Source organism: Eschrichtius robustus, chromosome 12, assembly GCF_028021215.1.
Source record: "Eschrichtius robustus isolate mEscRob2 chromosome 12, mEscRob2.pri, whole genome shotgun sequence".
NCBI lineage: Eukaryota > Metazoa > Chordata > Mammalia > Artiodactyla > Eschrichtiidae > Eschrichtius > Eschrichtius robustus.
In genome coordinates this window covers 13,537,194-13,557,646 of record NC_090835.1, presented here as the reverse complement: position 1 = coordinate 13,557,646, position 20,453 = coordinate 13,537,194, and the positions used below count along the sequence as shown (strand labels likewise).

General features: G+C 37.0%; 1 protein-coding gene across 12 annotated transcripts in view; it reads left to right on the top strand.

Annotated features, from left to right (window-relative positions):
* Positions 1-20,453, top strand: part of CNTN4 (contactin 4) — a 956,080-nt gene that overhangs the window by 481,116 nt on the left and 454,511 nt on the right. The window contains exon 1 of one of the 12 annotated variants that reach the window (XM_068558515.1): positions 17,661-17,732. The exons of the other annotated variants lie outside the window; for them this stretch is intronic. Coding sequence (XP_068414616.1) covers positions 17,726-17,732 — 7 coding nt within the window. The 5' untranslated portion in view covers positions 17,661-17,725. Of the gene's footprint in view, positions 1-17,660; positions 17,733-20,453 lie in introns of those variants that run through there. 12 annotated transcript variants of the gene reach the window in all.

Here is a 20,453-nt window from a genome sequence, read left to right as displayed (position 1 = left end):
CCAGAGGGAGTGGCATGACATACTTAAAGTGATGAAAGGGAAGAACCTCCAACCAAGATTACTCTACCCAGCAAGGATCTCATTAAGATTTGATGGAGAAATCAAAAGCTTTACAGACTAGCAAAAGCTAAGAGAATGCAGCATCACCAAACCAGCTCTACAACAAAAGCTAAAGGAACTTCTCTAAGTGGGAAACACAAGAGAAGAAAAGGACCTACAATAACAAACCCAAAACAATTATGAAAATGGTCATAGGAAATACATATCAATAATTACCTTAAACGTGAATGGATTAAATGCTCCAACCAAAAGTCACAGGCTTGCTGAATGGATACAAAAACAAGACCCATCTATATGCTGTCTACAAGATACCCACTTCAGACCTAGGGACACATTCAGACTGAAAGTGAGGGGATGGAAAAAGATATTCCATGCAAATGGAAATCAAAAGAAAGCTGCAGTAGCAGTACTCATATCAGAAAAAATAGACTTTAAAATAAAGAATGTTACAAGAGACAAGGAAGGACACTGCATAATGATCCAGGGATCAATCCAAGAAGCAGATATAACAATTATAAATATATATGTACCCAACATAGGAGCACCACAATACATAAGGCAACTGCTGACAGCTATAAAAGAGGAAATCGACAGTAACACGATAATAGTGGGAGACTTTAACACCTCACTTAACGTGAATGGACAGATCATCCAAAATAAAAATAAATAAGGAAACACAAGCTTTAAATGACACAATAGACCAGATAGATTTAATTGATATTTATAGGACATTCCATCCAAAAACAGCAGATTACACTTTCTTCTCAAGTGCACATGGAACATTTTCCAGGATAGATCACATCTTGAGTCACAAATCAAGCCTCGGTAAATTTAAGAAAATTGAAATCATATCAAGCATCTTTTCTGACCACAACGCTATGAGAATAGAAATGAATTACAGGGAAAGAAATGTAAAAAACACAAACACATGGAGGTTAAACAATACGTTACTAAATAACCAAGAGATCACTGAAGAAATCAAAGAGGTAATCAAAAAATACCTAGAGACAAATGACAACAAAAACACGATGATCCAAAACCTATGGGATGCAGCAAAAGCAGTTCTAAGAGGGAAGTTTATAGCTATACAAGCCTAACTCAAGAAACAAGAAAAATCTCAAATAAACAATCTAACATTAACATCTAAAGGAACTAGAGAAAGAAGAACAAAAATACCCCAAAGTTAGCAGAAGGAAAGAAATCATAAAGATCAGAGCAGAAATAAATGAAATAGACACCAAGAAAACAATAGCAAAGATCAGTAAAACTAAAAGCCGGTTCCTTGAGAAGATAAGCAAAATTGATAAACCATTAACCAGACTCATCAAGAAAAAGAGGGATAGGACTCAAATCAATACAATTAGAAATGAAAAAGGAGAAGTTACAACAGACACCGCAGAAATACAAAGCATCCTAAGAGACTACTACAGGCAACTCTATGCCAATAAAATGGACAACCTGGTAGAAATGGACAAATTCTTAGAAAGGTATAACCTTCCAAGACTGAACCAGGAAGAAATGGAAAATATGAACAGACCAATCACAAGTAATGGAATTGAAACTGTGATTAAAAATCTTCCAACAAACAAAAGTCCAGGACCAGAGGGCTTCACAGGTAAATTCTATCAAACATTTAGAGAAGAGCTAACACCCATCCTTCTCAAACTCTTTCAAAAAATTGCAGAGGAAGGAACCCTCCCAAACTCATTCTATGAAGCCACCATCACCCTGATACCAAAACCAGACAAATATACTACAAAAAAAGAAAATTACAGACCAATATCACTCATGAATATAGATGCAAAAATCCTCAAAAAAATACCAGCAAACAGAACACAACAACACATTAAAAGGATCATACACTATGATCAAGTGGGATATATCCCAGGAATGCAAGGATTCTTCAATATATGCCAGTCAATCAATGTGATACACCATATTAACAAACTGAAGAAGAAAAACCATATGATCATCTCAATAGATGCAGAAAAAGCTTTTGACAAAATTCAACACTCATTTATGGTAAAAACTCTCCAGAAAGTTAGCATAGAGGGAACCTACCTCAACATAATAAAGGCCATATACGACAAACCCACAGCAAACATCATTCTCAGTGGTGAAAAACTGAAAACATTTCCTCTAAGATCAGGAACAAGACAAGGATGTCCATTCTCACCACTGTTATTCAACATGGTTTTGCAAGTCCTAGCCACAGAAATCAGAGAAGAAAAAGAAACAAAAGGAATACATATTGGAAAAGAAGAAGTAAAACTGTCACTGTTTGCGGATGACATGATACTATACATAGAGAATCCTAAAGATGCCACCAGAACACTGCTAGAGGTAATCAATGAATTTGGTAAAGTTTCAGGATACAAAATTAATGCCCAGAAATCTCTTGCATTCCTATACACTAATGATGAAAAATCTGAAAGAGAAATTAAGGAAAAACTCCCATTTACCAGTGCAACAAAAAGAATAAAATATCTAGGAATAAACCTACCTAAGGAGACAAAAGACCTGTATGCAGAAAACTATAAGACACTGTTGAAAGAAATTAAAGATGATACCAACAGATGGAGAGATATACCATGTTCTTGGATTGGAAGAATCAATATTGTGAAAATGACTATACTACCCAAAGCAATCTACAGATTCAATGCAATCCCTATCAAATTACCAAGGCATTTTTTACAGAACTAGAAAAAAAATCTAAAAATTTGTATGGAGACACAAAAGACCCCAAATAGCCAAAGCAGTCTTGAGGGAAAAAAACGGAGCTTGAGGAATCAGACTCCCTGACTTCAGACTATATTACAAAGCTACAGTAATCAAGACAATATGGTACTGGCACAAAAACAGAAACACAGATCAATGGAACAAGATAGAAAGCCCAGAGACAAACCCACACATCTATGGTCAACTAATCTATGACAAAGGAGGCAAGGGTATACAATGGAGAAAAGACAGTCTCTTCAATAAGTGGTGCTGGGAAAACTGGATAGCAACATTTAAAAGAATGAAATTAGAACACTGCCTAACACCATACACAAAAATAAACTCAAAATGGATTAAAGACCTAAATGTAAGACCGGACACTATAAAACTCTTAGAGGCAAACATAGGAAGAACACTCTTTGACATAAATCACAGCAAGATCTTTTTTGATCCACCTCCTACAGTAATGGAAATAAAAACAAAAATAAACAAATGGGACCTAATGAAACTTAAAAGCTTTTGCAAAGCACAGGAAACTACAAATAAGATGAAAAGACAACCCTCAAAATGGGAGAAAATATTTGCAAACGAATCGACAGACAAAGGATTAATCTCCAAAATATGTAAACAGCTCATGCAGCTCAATATTAGAAAAACAAACAACCCAATCCAAAAATGGGCAGAAGACCTAAGTAGACATTTCTCCAAAGAAGACATACAGATGGCCAAGAAGCACATGAAAAGCTGCTCAACATCACTAATTATTAGAGAAATGCAATTGAAACTACAATGAGGTATCACCTCACACCAGTTAAAATACGCATCATCAGAAAATCTGCAAACAACAAATGCTGGAGAGGGTGTGGAGAAAAGGGAACCCACTTGCACTGTTGGTGGGAATGTAAATTGATAGAGCCACTATGAAGAACAATATGGAGGTTCCTTAAAAAACTAAAAATAGAATTACCAGATGACCCAGCAATCCCACTACTGGGCATATACCTAGAGAAAACCATAATTCAAAAAGACACATGCACCCCTGTGTTCATTGCAGCACTATTTACAATAGCCAGTTCATGGAAGCAACCCAAATGCCCATTGATAGACGGATGGATAAAGAAGATGTGGTACATATATACAATGGAATATTACTCAGCCATAAAAAGGAATGAAATTGGGTCATTTGTTGAGACGTGGATGGATCTAGAGACTGTCATACCGAGTGAAGTAAGTTGAGAGAGAAAAACAAATATCGTATATTAACACATATATGTGGAACCTAGAAAAATGGTACAGATGAACCGGTTTGCAGGGCAGAAATTGAGACACAGATGTAGAGAACAAACGTATGGACACCAAGGGGTGAAAGTGGCAGGGGGGTGGGGAGGGGTGTAATGAGTTGGGCGATTGGGATTGATGTATATACATTGATGTGTATAAAATTGATGACTAATAAGAACCTGTTGTATAAAAAAATAAATAAAATTAATTTAAAAAATAAAAAAATAAAAAGTTGAGGAAAGGGAAAAGGAGATTATCAGTCAATTGTACTTCATAATTGTTTATGATTTCATAATATCTAAATTAATCCCCAATTCAATAAAGAAGTAAATGAATAAATGTTTTGTTCAGTGATTTGGAATCACTTTTGAAGAAAATGTAACTATGCGTATTAATGAATGAAAGTAATTACCACTTATAGTGATAATTATTTCTTTATATATACATGTATTAAATCATTACATTGGATACCTTAAATTAATACAGTGTTGTAGGTCAGTTATATTGCAGTAGACTGAGGGAAAAACAAACAGTATTACTAACATCAAAAAATTAAAAAAAATACACACACAGAGAAGAAATCACTCTTGAAGTTTGTTCTTACCTTTTTATTATGTTAATGAATAGAAATCCGAGGAATCTAGAACAATATTTGCCACTTTGTAGTTTTATAATTTTAAGTAAATAACTCTACCACTTAAAACCTGAGATTCTGCATAAGTAAATAATGGAATGGAAGCAAAATGAGTTTTCTGGGCTAGTGTTACCCTCACTTACACTTCAGTGATCATCTATTTCTGTTCAATCTGTATACTCCTTGTATACAGAGTATTATTATTTAGTCCAGTTTTTTTTTAGCCAGCATTTTATTTATTTAAATTGAAGTGTGGTTCATTTGCAGTGTTGTGTTAGTTTCAGATGTACAGCAAAATGATTTATATATGTATATGTATATATATATATATATATATATATATGCTTTTCAGGTTCTTTTCTATTATTTTATACTTTATTACAAAATGTTTACTTCCATTTTTATTCACTCCTTTTTTTTACCAAAAGAACTTCATCATAGCAGTGTCATTTGTTACAAGTAAAAAATAACCATAAAAGTAAATATTATAGAAACAAATGCGTGAAAGCCTGGCTTGTTCTCAGATGACTCTGATTCCGAGTCCTGATTTTTCTCCACAAAAATAAGACTGTCAAATGTTAGACAGGTTTTTAAGACATGCTGACATCAACTCAGACTTTCTTCTTTATTTTAATCAGAAGAAATCAAAGAGAATTCAAGAAGGAATGAATTTATTCTGGAGTGAGTCAGTATTATTTAGTGCCTTGTCTCTGTACAGTCTAAAAATTATGTCTCATACCAGTGCTGTGCATCCCACATTTTGGGAAATGCTAATATAGAAGGTTGACATTTTCTCACCCTCAAAATAGATGTAATACCCCAGCGTGATGTATCAGATGCACTCTGGCAGTATTGATTCAGGTAAATCATATTTTTATGTGAGATTATGTTCTCTTCATGCCTTATTTTTTATATGTGGAAATAATTGTATTTTTGACCCCATGTACTATGCAAAAATTAGTATAAATCAATTGTGGGCTAAGACATGTAATGATACTGTTATATTGCTTTTATTATTCTATTTAATGATGTTCAAAGCTTTTGTAAATAGAAAGAATATGACCCATCTTCTTACTTACCTCTGCCTATCCAGAATATCACACAGTGAGTGACATAAAGGGGCCGGACTAACCTCTGAATGGGGTCCTGGAACAGGGACCGCATGGCACACAATATTATTGTGATTAGAGGCCCTTTAAGCACGTGATATTTTGACAGAGTGCTGAGTAGTTGTGGTATTAGTTGTGTGAGATTTAACACAGAAACCATTCTTAAAGTCTGAGAGAGTCCAGTTGCCTCTTACAAATGGGACTTACGAGTTTCTTTGGTTTCAGTGCCTTATTTTTAACATTCTTTGAAGTGCCTTTCAGTTCAGTGATCTGTGAAAGTGCAATCTTGTTTCTGTTTTTAGCCATCCATTGCTGTTATCATAATAAGCCCAATGTTTTAAACGTGTGTCTTCTAGTATAATTTCTCCTTAGGCAGGACTATCTAAGCCATTCATTCCCCACCCACAAAGATATCTGGATAATGGAAGCATTAGAAGAATGCTAGGGTCATTCTCAACTTTTTTTTCTCTTTATAAAGTAGTAATGAACATTTATTGACTCATGCAAGTTTTTTTTTGTCAGGAATTTGGGAACAGCTTAGCTGGGGGGTTCTGACCTCAGGAAGTGGCAGTCAGATGTCATCTGGGGCTGCAATTTCTGAAGGCTTGACTGGGGCCGGAGGATCCACTTTCAGGTTGGCTCCGTCACATCCATGGCTGGCAAGCTCATCCTGGCAGTTGGAGGGGGGCCTCTGCTTCTCCACACAGAGCTCCTCTGTGTCTGCTGTGTGTCCTCATGGCAGAGCCCTCGGCTTCCTCCAAGAGCAAATGGCCCAGAGAGAAAGCAAAAGGAAGCCGCAGTGCCTAGGTGCAAGCCATGGTGGTCGAAGGCCATTTCTTCCCTATTCTGTTTGTCAAAGTGAGTCCCTGTGTTCTGTTTACACTATAGGGAAGGGCATTAGGCTCCATCCTTCAGAAGGAGGAGCATCAAAGAATTTAAAACCACCCCAATCCACTTCTCTTCATCTCCTGTGTTCCCGCAGTGGGGCAGACTCTCAGCACTTCTTACAGAGATGACGCAGAACAGTTCTAACTGGTCTTCTCATGTTCACTCTTCTTCCACTCTTCTCCATTTCTGTTCCATTCTCCATGTAGCAGCCAAAGTGATCATTTCAAAACGTAAATCTACCTTATCACGCTTCTTAACTTTGAGTGGCTTATTACTGCACATGGAATAAAATGTAGAGGCCTGTGTCCTATGTATGATGTCCCTGCCTTCTTCTCTCACCTCTTCCCATGCAACTCTCTGCCAGGCTCATTAGGAATTCTAACCTCTCCAGAACTGAAATAAGTCTGTCTCTTCCTGACGCAGGACATTTACACCTGCTGTTCACTCTGTCTTGGTCTTTCCCCTTGTTTTTCTGTGACTGGCTTTATTCTTTGACTTTGCACTTTAATCCGTCTCCATCAGAGAACCTTACCTGATGAAACTAAAGCAGCACCTTTCCACTGGTCTCTCTTTTCTTTAAAAAAAAAACAAAAACAAAAACTTTATTGGAGTATAATTGACATGTAAAAAACTCACTATTTAAAAAAATGTACAAATTTATACATTTTGACTTATGTGTACAACTACGAAACCATCACCGCAAGTAAAATATTCCATCACCCCAAAAGTTTCTTCATGGCCCTTCATAAAGAGCATCCTTCATTGTTTCCTGAATTAACCTGCTGCTTAATCATTACAGTGCTTATGACAGTTTACATCTACTAATTGCTCTTATTTCAGTCTGTACTAACTTACTTGTGTGTCTCTACAATTAAATTGTACATTTCACGTAAAGAGAAAATGTGTCTGTAGAGTTCAGTGCTGTATCTCCATGATCACATTGCCTGGAACTTTGTAGATGTTTGATAATTTTTTTGAATAAATGATCAGTTAAGCATACTATCAACTGACAAGGGCCCTTAAAGAGACACAGGTCAAGTGCTCTGGTGCTGAGTCAGGAAGTTGGCAGTGTCAAGGAGATTAGGATTCACTTAGGAATGTAGGGTTTGGTGCTATTGTAGCTGCCCTTTCAATATGAGTAGGTTTGTGAATTTTAACCAAGCAGGTGAAAGCCTTCTGAATCTGGAAAAGAGAATGAGGTGCATATGTTTAAAGAGTAAACAAAGAAAAACAAAATCCCCATTGGGCTGTCATGTAGGGTGAGAAGAAGTAGAAGAAAGGTGAGCATTGAATGCCATGTATAGTAACCTGGTCTTTATTTCAGTAGAGAAAGAGAAGCAATCATTGAAGTTTTTTAGCCTGACCCCAACTTTTAGTCATCTTGTCCTTACCTCAGTGCAATTAATATCACACCAGTAGATGAGAAAACACATGTGATTGTCTTTAAAACCTTTGCTTTACTTGTCTTTACATGATTTCCATCATTCTTAAAGAAGTTAGGAAAATACAAATATCATTCAAAATATGCGTTTGAACTTCTCTTAAAGAGAAGATCGGTTTAACCATTTTCTGGAGTGGTCCATTCTGTGTTGGTAGCAAATAAAGTGTTTATTTTTAAGGTTTTCGTAGCTTTTGAAATGTTTACACAGATGTTAGGAAATACATTTTGTACATAACAAAATAGATGCTTTGTCCGCATTTATTTTGGTATTTATTGTATTATACCGAGTGGTTGTAATTAGGTCACTATATTGGGGAGAGAAGCAGTGTCAGAATGGGGAGTCTGAATTTGAATTTGGATATCTTTAAGGAGATTTCTTTCCTCTATGACTCCTAATTTGAGCATACATGGCACTCATTCAACATTTTCTGAACTCACATATTGTATATGCCTGTACAATTGTAATATACACAATAAGAAGAATAACAAATATATGGGCTATACATTTTCTAAATATATTAAAACATCCACTTGATATACCAAGTACAATAGAATCTATAACTCTCTTTGATTTAATTTTATGTTTTGGTGGTTATTGACTGACTAACAGCATGGAGAATTTTGGCCAATAAGTAAGTAACATGACAGTGGAATGCCATGTGCATTCAAATAGTTCTTGACTATGAAACTTTCAGTAGTCTCTACCATGTGTTCATTCAGCACCTACAATATGACAAAAACTCAGCTGAATGTATCTGCCTCCATTGATCTTCTCAGTTATCCTGGTAGGTAGATACACTGCGATCAACCCTGCTTAATAAATAAGAAAACTGTGGCTTAGATAGAACTTTCCCATAGTAACACTTTCCTATAGTAACATCACTTGTAAATTGTTGAACTGAATTGAAAGTTGAGTTTGTGGCCCCTGAAATGATCAGGCAATAGTTAATTGATTTTCAAGTCTGTGTGATGACACATTTTTATTTCATCTTAGAATCTGGATTGGGTATTTTTGATAGAAAGAATAGGTCATATTTTAGGTGGCCAGATTAAGGTTCCATAAGAATGTCCTGCGTTGGCTAAGATCTAGATGTGTTGAAGATATTTTAGCAAGTGGAACATGTGGGTCGATGGATTTCTTTCATCTTCTTCTAAACTGAATGATTAAAGCCAGTTTTGCCTTGTAGCTAATGGTATCTGATAAAAATTTAACCATTTGGTACTAGGAAGAAGAGTAGAGACTATGTTATCATCATCACCATCTGAGGTAGTCACATATATTGATTACCTGTGATGTCCCAGTCAGTTCCAAACAGTTATACTTGTATTTAAATAAAATCATGTATTTCAATAAACATTGCAGTCTGGCAAGAATCACATTATTTTTACATAAATCGATGTTTTCAGGCAGTCTCATTATTTTTGTATTTTAAGAATACTGTACCTTGAAGACCTTGACTTATTTGGGAATGGCATGCAGATTGGGCTTCCTGAAAATCTATTGGCACATATTCAAGATAAATTTTCAAAAGTGGGAGATGATTTTGGGAACATAATGCATCACTTTGCTTACCTAGTTAATGACTCTCAGTCTGTATTTCATTGGAGAGCTACATTCTTGGAATAATGTTGAATAGCGTTCCTGAGAAGCTGTTTTCTTTTGAAAATTTGAAACATTACTGATCAAGATCCCTTAGGCCGATTCTATGGACGAGGTAATATTTACATATCCATTGATTCCATGAAAATATGCAAATTCTTTGCTCTTCCTAAATAAATAATCTGGTAAAGGATGATTTCCCTGGAGTGTCTGGTTGATCAGGATATAATAGTGTGGAGCTTGGAGAGTTATTTAGTATTAGATCGGAAGAAAAGTGTGTGTGTATGTGTCTATGTGTCTTTCTGTGTAACCGTGTGTGTGTATTACTTGGGTATTTAGAGTAGTTTTTTCCTTACTCTTTTTCAAAGATAAATGTGATGAATTTTGCAGATTTCTTGTCTCTGATCTCAGTCTATTAGTGGAAACACTCAAGAACTGACTATATTTGGAAAAATTATAAACTTATTAAAGAAGTAATATTTATCATATTAGACACAGTTTCATATCACATGGAGTATGTGACCAGTGTTTAACCAGGTAAAATACAGAATTTGAGATATGAGTTGAGTTATACTTTAGAGGGAATAGTACATCCTTTGATGGTGATACTATACTTTCTTTGCTTGTCTTAGGATTTCATGGCATATTTTTATTAACTCCTTTGAAACATTGGCCAGTATTACACAATTTACTAAGTATTTCTGTGATGCATTCTTTCTATTAATATCAAATGCCTATATATCTTATAGTAAAGTGCTTTGTTTTGGGCATTTTAAAGATGATATTGTTCATAGTTGCTATGGCAGGTCCCATCTGAATCTACATACATCTCTCCCATAGATTTCAGGACATATTCCACAATGTCACACATCATGGACTAGAGAACAGGATTTATTGGGAAAGTCACATAGGTCAAGAGTTAGCACAGAGAAAAGCCAAAGGTCCCCTAATCCTCCATACCCAACCAAAAGATAAGTTAGACCCTGACTGCCTTGAGCCTGCAATGCGGGTTTGTGTTCCCGTCAAGGCCCCCTTCTCTCCAATGATCTACCTTTGTCAGTAAAGGATAAGCAGGCTGCTTGGCCCCAGGCAAGCTATTTGTAGGAGTTCTAGAATCCTGGGTCTGAGCTCCCAGAGACCTTAAGGCCCTGTGCGATGGTGTAGTTTCCCCTGCATGGAGCATGAGCTCGGGTGCAGCCTCTCCTCTGGGAGAGAGTAGGGCAGCCCCCATCCTAGGTGGCATGTTGTCCATGGACACCAAGTGAGCTTCTTTATTTATCTTCAGACAGTACTGCTATTTCAAACTACAACAGTAGATGTACAAGATCCTTAAGCAGGCAGGTATAACATTTTGTCAAAGCTGGTCGCCTCTTAGAGTCTCATTACTTAGCGGAAGGTTCACTATAATAACCAGTAGAATTATTTGTCATTCTCTGTCCTAGGTGGGTGGCATTGCACTAATACTGGATAAAACAAATGAAGCGCTGTCATGTTTTTTCCCTTCTAGGAGTTTATGAGATGACATCATTCTCAGAGTCTAAACTTTTTGAATAAAAAATAGGACTAAAGTCTGTGCCTTCGCGTGAAGCTTTAATTAAAAGCAATAATTGAACACCTATGTAGATATGTTAAACTTATTGATAATATTTTAAGGGTCCTGCGGTTTGAACGTAGATAGGATTAAATGTTTCAAATAGACCTTTTAACCACCCTGATATAAATATTTCTTTGGAGAGAAGCAGGTGAGAAGCATATTGAATTACGAATAACCCCCACATCGATTTACATGCAAATTAATTTACTAAACAAATTATAGCTTATCCATTGAGCACATTTATTTTATTTTAAGAGACTAATAAAATGGACGTTTCTTGTCTTCCAAATTCTTTCTGTTTTTTCGTTTAGGTAAAAATGATGATGCTCACGATGATAATCCTAGTATGAACAATCGTAACAGCAATAATTTATGGGGTGTTTACTCTGGTGGTAGTAAAGAACCAAACCAGGTATGTTTTGGGTTGGCCAAAAAGTTCATTTGGGTGTTCCCATAACATTTTACGGGAAAACCTGAACGAACTTTTTGGCCAACCCAGTATTTACATACTTGTATATGTGTGTGTATATATTCATTTAATCTGTACACCACCCCTGGGAGGTAGATTCTTTTATTACGTCTATTTTTCAGATAAGGAAACTTATAATTAGAGAAGTTCAATCGTTTGCCGTTCATCACTCTGCATGCGGGAGCAGGATTTGAATCTAGGCGGTATGACTCTTAAGTCCCCGTGCTTGTTACCACTATTCGATACTGCCTCCTGTCCGCAAGTTGTAAGACCATCTTGCAGATATAATTTTAATTCATAAATGTTATGTGCTGAGGTTTTTTTTACGATCGGATGTTGAATTTACAGTGAATTGGCTCCACATCTGATTACCCATCATGTCTTTTTTGGTATTGCATACAGGACATAGTTAAATGTTAAGGGAAACATCCTTGATAATATCTTCTTCTTTGAGGTTATCTGACTTCCACACATAGTAAATATGAACTCAGAAATTGATTATTTAGGGAGATCATTGAACAAAATGTCTTGAGCTTTGTAGTGGGAAAGGGATAAAAGACCAGGTCACCACCAGGCATAGTTTGCAAATTCTTTGGCAGCTACGCTTGGCAGTCCCTGTGATTTCCAAGGCATTTGCAAGGCAACCTCCATTCTTTTGCACCTACTACTACTCTCCTAATCCTTTTTCTTACCAAGATTTCAGAGACTGTCATGAAAATTATAGCAAGGTCAGTCCTTTGTTATAAATTTAATAAGAACCAAAACATTGGGATGCAAAGGAAAGGACAGTGCCTCTTCTGAATTTGTCATGTCTCTTCTGAGTTCAGCATTAACACTTTAAATGAAGTTTCAGGAGCTTTCAAAGGTCTTTGGCAAGGAGCACCTTACGCTTGAACGAGAGAGCCTGAACAGAAGTTCATAAAAATGCTAAGGCATTTTTGTCCTGACTTAGGGCCCCTGAGTCATAATTTTGATCAACTTCAGCATAGAGCTTTAGCAACATGGTACATCTGGTGACTGATGACACCCCAGCTGTTCCCACGGAAGGGTGCAAAAGAAAGAACCAGCAGCCTGAAGCCATGAAGACCAGCATCTGAGAAGCACTGCTGTGTGTCTATGAAAGTACCAATGGAGAGGAGCTCAGACTCAATCCAAACTGTCCCCCAGTGTAAAGATGCTTGTGCATCAAGAGGCTACGGATGGGAAAGTCGGACTTTATCAAGTCTCAGTTGTCAGAGAATGACATGATAGTGTTCAGCAGTCCCTTAAAACAGCCATTGTTTACCCCCATCTAATCCTATGGCTTGAAAGTACAAGAAAAATATTGTGTTGAATGTGTTACACTTTGTCAGTTTTTCTACTCCCCTCCTCCTCCCTAATGAACTTTTTTTGCATCCATCCGTTCTAACCAGGCAGCTGCTGAAATTTTTATTCATGCTTTGGTCGCCTCAAGAATTGATTTTTGTAATTCTCTTTTGCGACCTTCCCTTATCAGGCTATATTGAGGCTGCAACATACTCTGAATTCAGCAGGTGCTTGAAGCCTGGCAGCTTCTTACTGCCTCTCTTCCGCCTCCCTTTAGTGACTCCCAGTAGCGAACGCAATTGCTCCTCTGATTTTAATTTTTACTTGCTGTGTCGCCAGACAACCTTGTTAGTCCTATCACTGAGCCCAGTTGGCAGTGTTAGGAGGTCTGAGTGGTTCCACACTCCGTAAACTGCAGTGGTATTAGCGAATACAATTGCACATTCGGAATCACCTGAACCTTATTATACAGGAAGTCTTCTGGCTTATTATTTTGAGGGAGAAAATGCTTTAGAGAGAAAAGAGAAAAAAATCAAAGCAAACTCTGTTTGCCTCTCAACATTCTAATCACCAATGATTGGAATTTTTAGGAACCAATTTCAGTTTTATGGTTCTAGCTAAAATTGAATTTATTGTATGTATGTATATGTATATATACGTATGTACACATACATATATTTTTTTAATATGGTATTTGAAGTGCAATGAAGCCAGCACTCTTTCCTTGATTTTGTGTGTGTATCACTTTTATTCTATAATTCAAAAATATCAAGAAATCTATGTATCTTTAAAAGAAATTCAGGGAAGTTAGACACTAAAGGCAAATAAATATAAATAGCTCCTGGCAGCTAAGGCCCTACAAATCAGTTCAATTAGTTGATGTATTTATTTGTGCATGTACAGCCATGACATTTGTACAAATGTTGTCCCAACATATATACATAAATGGGGAGATAAAGATCCACTTCCTTGGTTTTGTAGCTGAACAAATTTCCTCAAGCTGTTACTAATGGTAACAACTTTTCCCATTTAAAAGGCATTTTCAAATGGGACAACAAGGTTGTTTTTTCTTTCCTTGGCCTTCAAAGTAATTTTTAATCTAAGAAAAATACACTTAAATGTATACAACGAAATACATTATTAATAATAACATCTGGTATTTGTTGAATATTTGCTATGTACCCAGCATTGTGTTAAATGTTTTACGTGCAGTATCCCATTTTAATTTTCAAAATGGGTTAGTCAGTGGCAGTTATAGATATTCTATATACTAAGGAATCAGTGATGGCAATCTGCGTTTAGAGGAGACTATAGTAGACTTGTTTTGAAGCTGAATATCTATTTTAAGTGCGTTATTTTTACGTGGTGTATATGTTTTGGATCAATATAAATTTCCTTAAAAAAATACATTCAGCCATAGCTGAAATAACGTGCTTAAAGAAATAAATAGTTTTTGCACAAAGGAAAAAAAAATGCGTTCAGTCACGCTGTACATAAGACTAGGAAAATACCAATTGTCCACTTCAGAGATTAGGAGGTATCCACATATAGGGGTTATGGTTGGAGTTTCGGCTAAAGCCCTTCTATACCACCCCTGGGCACTGATGCTAATTGTGGGTTCCATTTTATCCATTTTACAGAAGATGAAACTAAGGCTTATAGAGTTTAAATGCTTTCTCAAGATCATACAGCTGGTAAATGGTGGAGGACTAACTCAAAACTAGTCTTTCTGAACCCAGAATCTGTGAGCTGTTAACCACCATACAGCATCACCATCGTTAGTCCTCTGGTAATCTGTTTTCCATAAATCCCAAGTTTGTGGCCTCTTTATTCTGATGTCATTTTCTCCATCCTTTTGGGTAGTTTAAAATAAACCCTGTTTGCAGCTTCAAAGATGCTGAGCAGCTAGACCAATGTGTGGTATTATTGCATAGGGTCAGAAGAGACCCAGAAAGCCCGTCTAACTACTTAACAGCTTTGCTTGCAGCACTTTCTGTATTATGGCCATCTTTTATAGCATGGTTTGTAGCATTCATCAAACTTCCTTTGGTTAAAAGTTAGTAACGCCAGAGAACCCTCGACTCATCAGTCAAAAATAATTCCTTGGAGGAAGTTACATCAGCATTATTCATTACTGCATTAGAGAGTGTACTTGGGTCAATTCTCTAGCACACATCAAATTCCTGAGGGAATTAAATGGAGAAACAAGCATTGGGTATAAGTTGGATGAGGTTCTTCATTGCCTGAGGTCTGAGTTAGTTGTCAGCAAGAGTCTAAAATCTCTTCTTTATTGAGATTTGGAGCACTTGTTTCTCAAGCGATAAAATATTCAGAACCTCAATTTTGGGATTCTACCCCATCCCTATTTTAGTTATGGGATTCTTATTAATAGAGAGCATGTCATCCACAGATTACAAGTGCTATGTGGTAGTAATATAACAAAAACAAGAGAGAAGACTAATGTACTAGTTACTTTCTTGATGAAGCACAAATTTGCCTGCTGAGTATGCTGTCCTACATTTTGGCTTAGAGGGAAAAGAAGGCTTAAGTAAATGAGGTTTCAGTGAGCACATACAGGAGTATGTCCGATCATATTAAGGCAACCTCGTAAACTGTTTGAAAGTTTAAATCCCAGGGTGGTTGAGGTGGCTGAGTGAACATGAGTGAATATGAGTATGGGGCGAAATTGTTTCTTCACTTACTTGATTATAATTTGTTGTTTAAAATGCCTTCTGGAATTCTTGAGTCCCTTCCCATGTTTCTGTGCCTCTCACTTCTCTACCAAATTATAATTGTCAAGAATTTTTTTTTTTTTCATTTCGGATGGAACAAACTTGTTACTCTGTATGACTAGGGAATAATATTTAGGGTTAATTAAAGAGTAACTGACCTTTCCCTATATGCCAAACATCGAAGACTAATAAAATTAGAAATACTGTGTATTCATTATGTTGAAAGTATACAACATGAAATTCTGTCTTTGATTGAGAAGGTACTTTAGGATCTCCTAGGGTGGCAAAATCATTAGAAATAGTCTGCCTCTTGTAATGTTATGCAAATGCAGGTTTATAGAGATTTTTCTGTGGCGTGAGAAGCAGATAATCAAATCTCTACAGAAACAGCCCTATGGAAAATCATTGTGGCGCTCTGCTGATTTAAGTGTCTGAATAAAATGGATTAGGTAAATAGAAAAAATGAACATGTAAGTATTAGAGATAGTAGTTTCTAAATATCGAATTCAGAAACTTTTGGATAATGACTTATATTTCACGTCTTACGGCTTAACGATTTTTTTCTTTATTTCCTGTGCTTGAAAATGAAATGAGGTGTATATGAGAGCTCCAGTCGAATACAAACAGCGCATTATGGGCTCATCTATTCCTTCTTTAACAAAGCTCTGTCTCTTGTCACAGGGCAGCTTAGAATGATAGGAAGGAGATGTGGATCTGTGTCCTATCTCTTCCACTTGGTAGCCGTGTGTATTATTTGGGATAAGCAACATAGTCTAGCTTGTGCTACAATAAAAGTTTCAATGACACGACCCTGGGAATGTGTGTATTTCACTCACACTACATCTTCCAAGGGGATCTGTCGCCAAGGGGCCTCTACTATTGATTCATTCAGGGACCTGGGCTGGTGGAGGCTTCCTCTTAACACCTGCTTTAAACACCATCGACAGTAGGAAGGGAAATGTATATCATTGAGGCTATTTACATTTCTACCTGGAAGTGACATATAACTTCTGTCACATTTCATCTGCCAGCGCAAATCACGTGGTCAAAGGCAAAGAAAGTAGAATCCTACCATGTGCCTAGCAAGATGTTACTCATGACTACCTCGCTGTGTGACTTTGTGTAAACCTCTCGTACATCTGAGCTTCATTAGTCTGTTAAAAAAGAATGTAGAGGATTTCCCTGATTTGACCTCTCTTTCCAAAACCCTCCTCTGATCTTGCGTATCCTGGAAACCAGAATAAAGCCTTTTCCCCCCATTCATTTAGCAAATATTTTTTGAGTTCCTATGAGTCAGACAACTGGCTAAACTTTAGAGAAACTGCAGAAAGCAAAAACAGGCAAAATTCCTGATCTCGTGGATCTTATATTCCAACAGTGTTGACAATACACAAATAACTTTGTGACATTTCACGTGGTAAAAAGTTGTAAGAAGAAGAATAAAGCAGGGTAGGTTTTTCAATGAAAACTTCTCTGATAAGAATAAACGTGGAGACTTCAGAAAGAAAGGGGGATCAAAATCCATGATTATCAGTAGGAGGAGCCTTCTGAAAAGTGGAAGAGTGAATTCAGAGCCCTAAGGCAGGATGCTGCTAGGGACATTTGAGGACCAGACAGATCCTAGAGTCTCCGGAGTGCAGTGAGTCAGACAGACAGTGGAAGGAAGTGGGAGACTTGATCAGAGAACACAGCAGGGTGTCGGGTCTCGAAGGACCCTGGAGGCACAGTAAAGAATCTGAGTGTTATTCTGAGAGAGAAGGGAGGGGTTACAGGGCTTTGAGCAAAGGGGTGTCATGACATGATTTGAATTTCTCTGGCTTCTCTGTGGAGAATAACTTGTAGCGCAGCAGTCATGGAAGCAAGGAGCACAGCTGGGCAGCTGCTGTAGTCATCCATGTCAGGTGATGTTGGCTTGGACTGGAATGGGGGTGGTAGCATTGAGGGGAAGGGATGGATTCTGGATGCATTTTGAACGTGGAGCCTTCAGGTTTCTTAATGGATTGTCTGGGAGATGTGAGATTACCCTGGTAATTATTACTCTATAGATGCCGCAGATCTATGCTATGGAACTAACTGATAACCTGTCACGGGGCTAGTGCAGTTCCAAGAATCGGGGTTGCAGGGATTGAATTTTCATGGGGTTTAATTCTAACTGAGGGAGGCAAACAGTAAATAATTTGGAAAAACTGTTAAATGAGAAAGTAGACAGTAGTCAGTACTAGAAAGAAAATTTAAACATGGGGATGTGAGTGACTTAAGTGGCCACGTCGGCCAGGTAATCAGGTAAGCCTGGGAGAGCTGAGGCCTAAGCAAAGAGAAGCAGGCATCAAGAGATTGGAGGAATGGAAGGGGAGCCCTCAAGCAGACACACTGTAGTGCAAGGATCCTTAGGCTTAGCCAGAGGTGGAAAGGTTATAGTCTGTAGTTTAAACATAATGTGAAGGTAGAAGATGGTTCGGTATTGATAGGGAAGCCCACAAAGGCCAGGTCACACAGGGCTTTTAAGCCAGGGTAAGAAATTTGGATGGTTGTGATTCTGTGGCCGTAAGAAGTCATTGTAAGGTTTCAAACTGAGTTTATTACCTGATTTACCCTTTTAATAAGAATTCGCCCTGACTACTGCAGAATGGACTTTAAAGGGATTTTAGCCTTGAGACCACTTTGGAGGCTATTGTTTTTTTTTTTTTTTTTTAACATCTTTATTGGAGTGTAATTGCTTTACAATGGTGTGTTAGTTTCTGCTTTATAACAAAGTGAATCAGCTATACATATACATATGTTCCCATATCTCTTCCCTCTTGCATCTCCCTCCCTCCCACCCTCCCTATCCCACCCCTCTAGGTGGTCACAAACCACCCAGCTGATCTCCCTGGTGCTATGCGGCTGCTTCCCACTAGCTAGCTATTTTACGTTTGGTAGTGTATATATGTCCATGCCACTCTCTCACTTTGTCACAGCTTACCCTTCCCCCTCCCCATATCCTCAAGTCCATTCTCTAGTAGGTCTGCTATTGTTTTATGGCTAATTCCACATCCTTTTCTTATCTTTGCACAACCAGTTGCTATTCCTTTTGTTTTTAAAGTGAAATAAATATTTGCCCCTCTAAGCGCGCACCATTCAGCATTCTTAGTGAATGAAATGATCCTTGGAAAAAGACTTCCCAAATAGCTATGGGTTGCCCTTTTAAGCTCTGCATCTTTAACAAGTGTGTGTTCCATTTAAATGAAAGTTTTCCTGAATATTTAACACTCACGCATCATTTAAATGGAGGGGAGCCTACTTCAAATCTTTTCCTTTGCCTCACCCTTGTTATTAGATTGATGAAAAGTGATGACCTCAGACTCTTCAGGTCTCCAGACCAGTGAGTTTTATAGATACTGCCTCTACTTTGTCCCTTGGCTCCTGCCTGTAACTTCTTGTGCTCACTACTGTCAGCCCTCCTCAAGCTCCCACGGCAAGCTTTTCTGAATAATTTTAAGCTCCTCTCCTATTGCACTGCTGCCTCTCTTGTTGAGTAAATTGTATGGGCTTTGTTAAGTAAATTATATATTCTTCTAAGGACTTTTTCTTTTGGTATCCGGTTCAACCTATTGCTTTTTGCTAAAAAACTGTCATGTGGGTGAGGAATAGAGTATAAATGGTTACATTCATATTGCAGAGGAATGTAAACAGTCCACTGAAGTTGATTATGTACATACTTAGAATCCAGCAGTGGTAATTCTAGGTTTCTGCACAAGAACAACATGAGCATGTACACAAGAACACAGGTGCCCGATGTTCACCATAGCACTGTTTTAATAGCAAAGAGACAGAAGCAACCTAACGGTCCATCAGAAGGGGAATGAATACATAATTTCTTTATTCGTAGGGTCGGATACTGCTTTATAAATAACTAAATTAGAGCTACATGTATCAATGGGAATACCTGCAAAAATATAATATTGAGGGAAAATAGTAAATTTCAAAATAACATAGAAATACAGTGCTGTTTATATACATTTAGAAATACAAAATTATATATGATATATAGAATTTTATTTCTCTGTATATACATAAATACACATGCATACATATCAATATGTGGTTAATAAAAGTGTAAAAATATGCATGGTAATGATATATTCAAGGTTCAGAAAACTTCTGGGAATAAAAGCAGGTAGGAGAGAGAAAGAAGGCCTTAGCCAAACCTGTCATTTTAAAATGCTATGTTAAACACCATTGTAAAGCAATTATACTCCAATAAAGATGTTAAAAAAATAAATAAATAAAATGCTATGTTAAAAAAGAGATAGATATATTTTAAACTAATCTGTAAATGTTATCATCTCTTAAATCTGGCTTTTGAGTACATGGGTGCCATCGTAATTTATGAACATTTCTGTGGGATAGAAGTATTTAATAATTGAAAATATTAAATAATAAAAAAAAAACTTGTCTTTTTATAGTTACTTTTCCCACAAGCCATATCTTGATCACTTTGATGGGGTTTTTTTCTGTGCTTTTATACCATTCAAGCACATAATAAAATCTTTTTTTTTTTTTTCCTAGTGAGTGACTGAATCATTTTTAGATGTGATGCTCTACTTTTAATGTTTAGGTTGACTCTTCAGTACAATCACAGG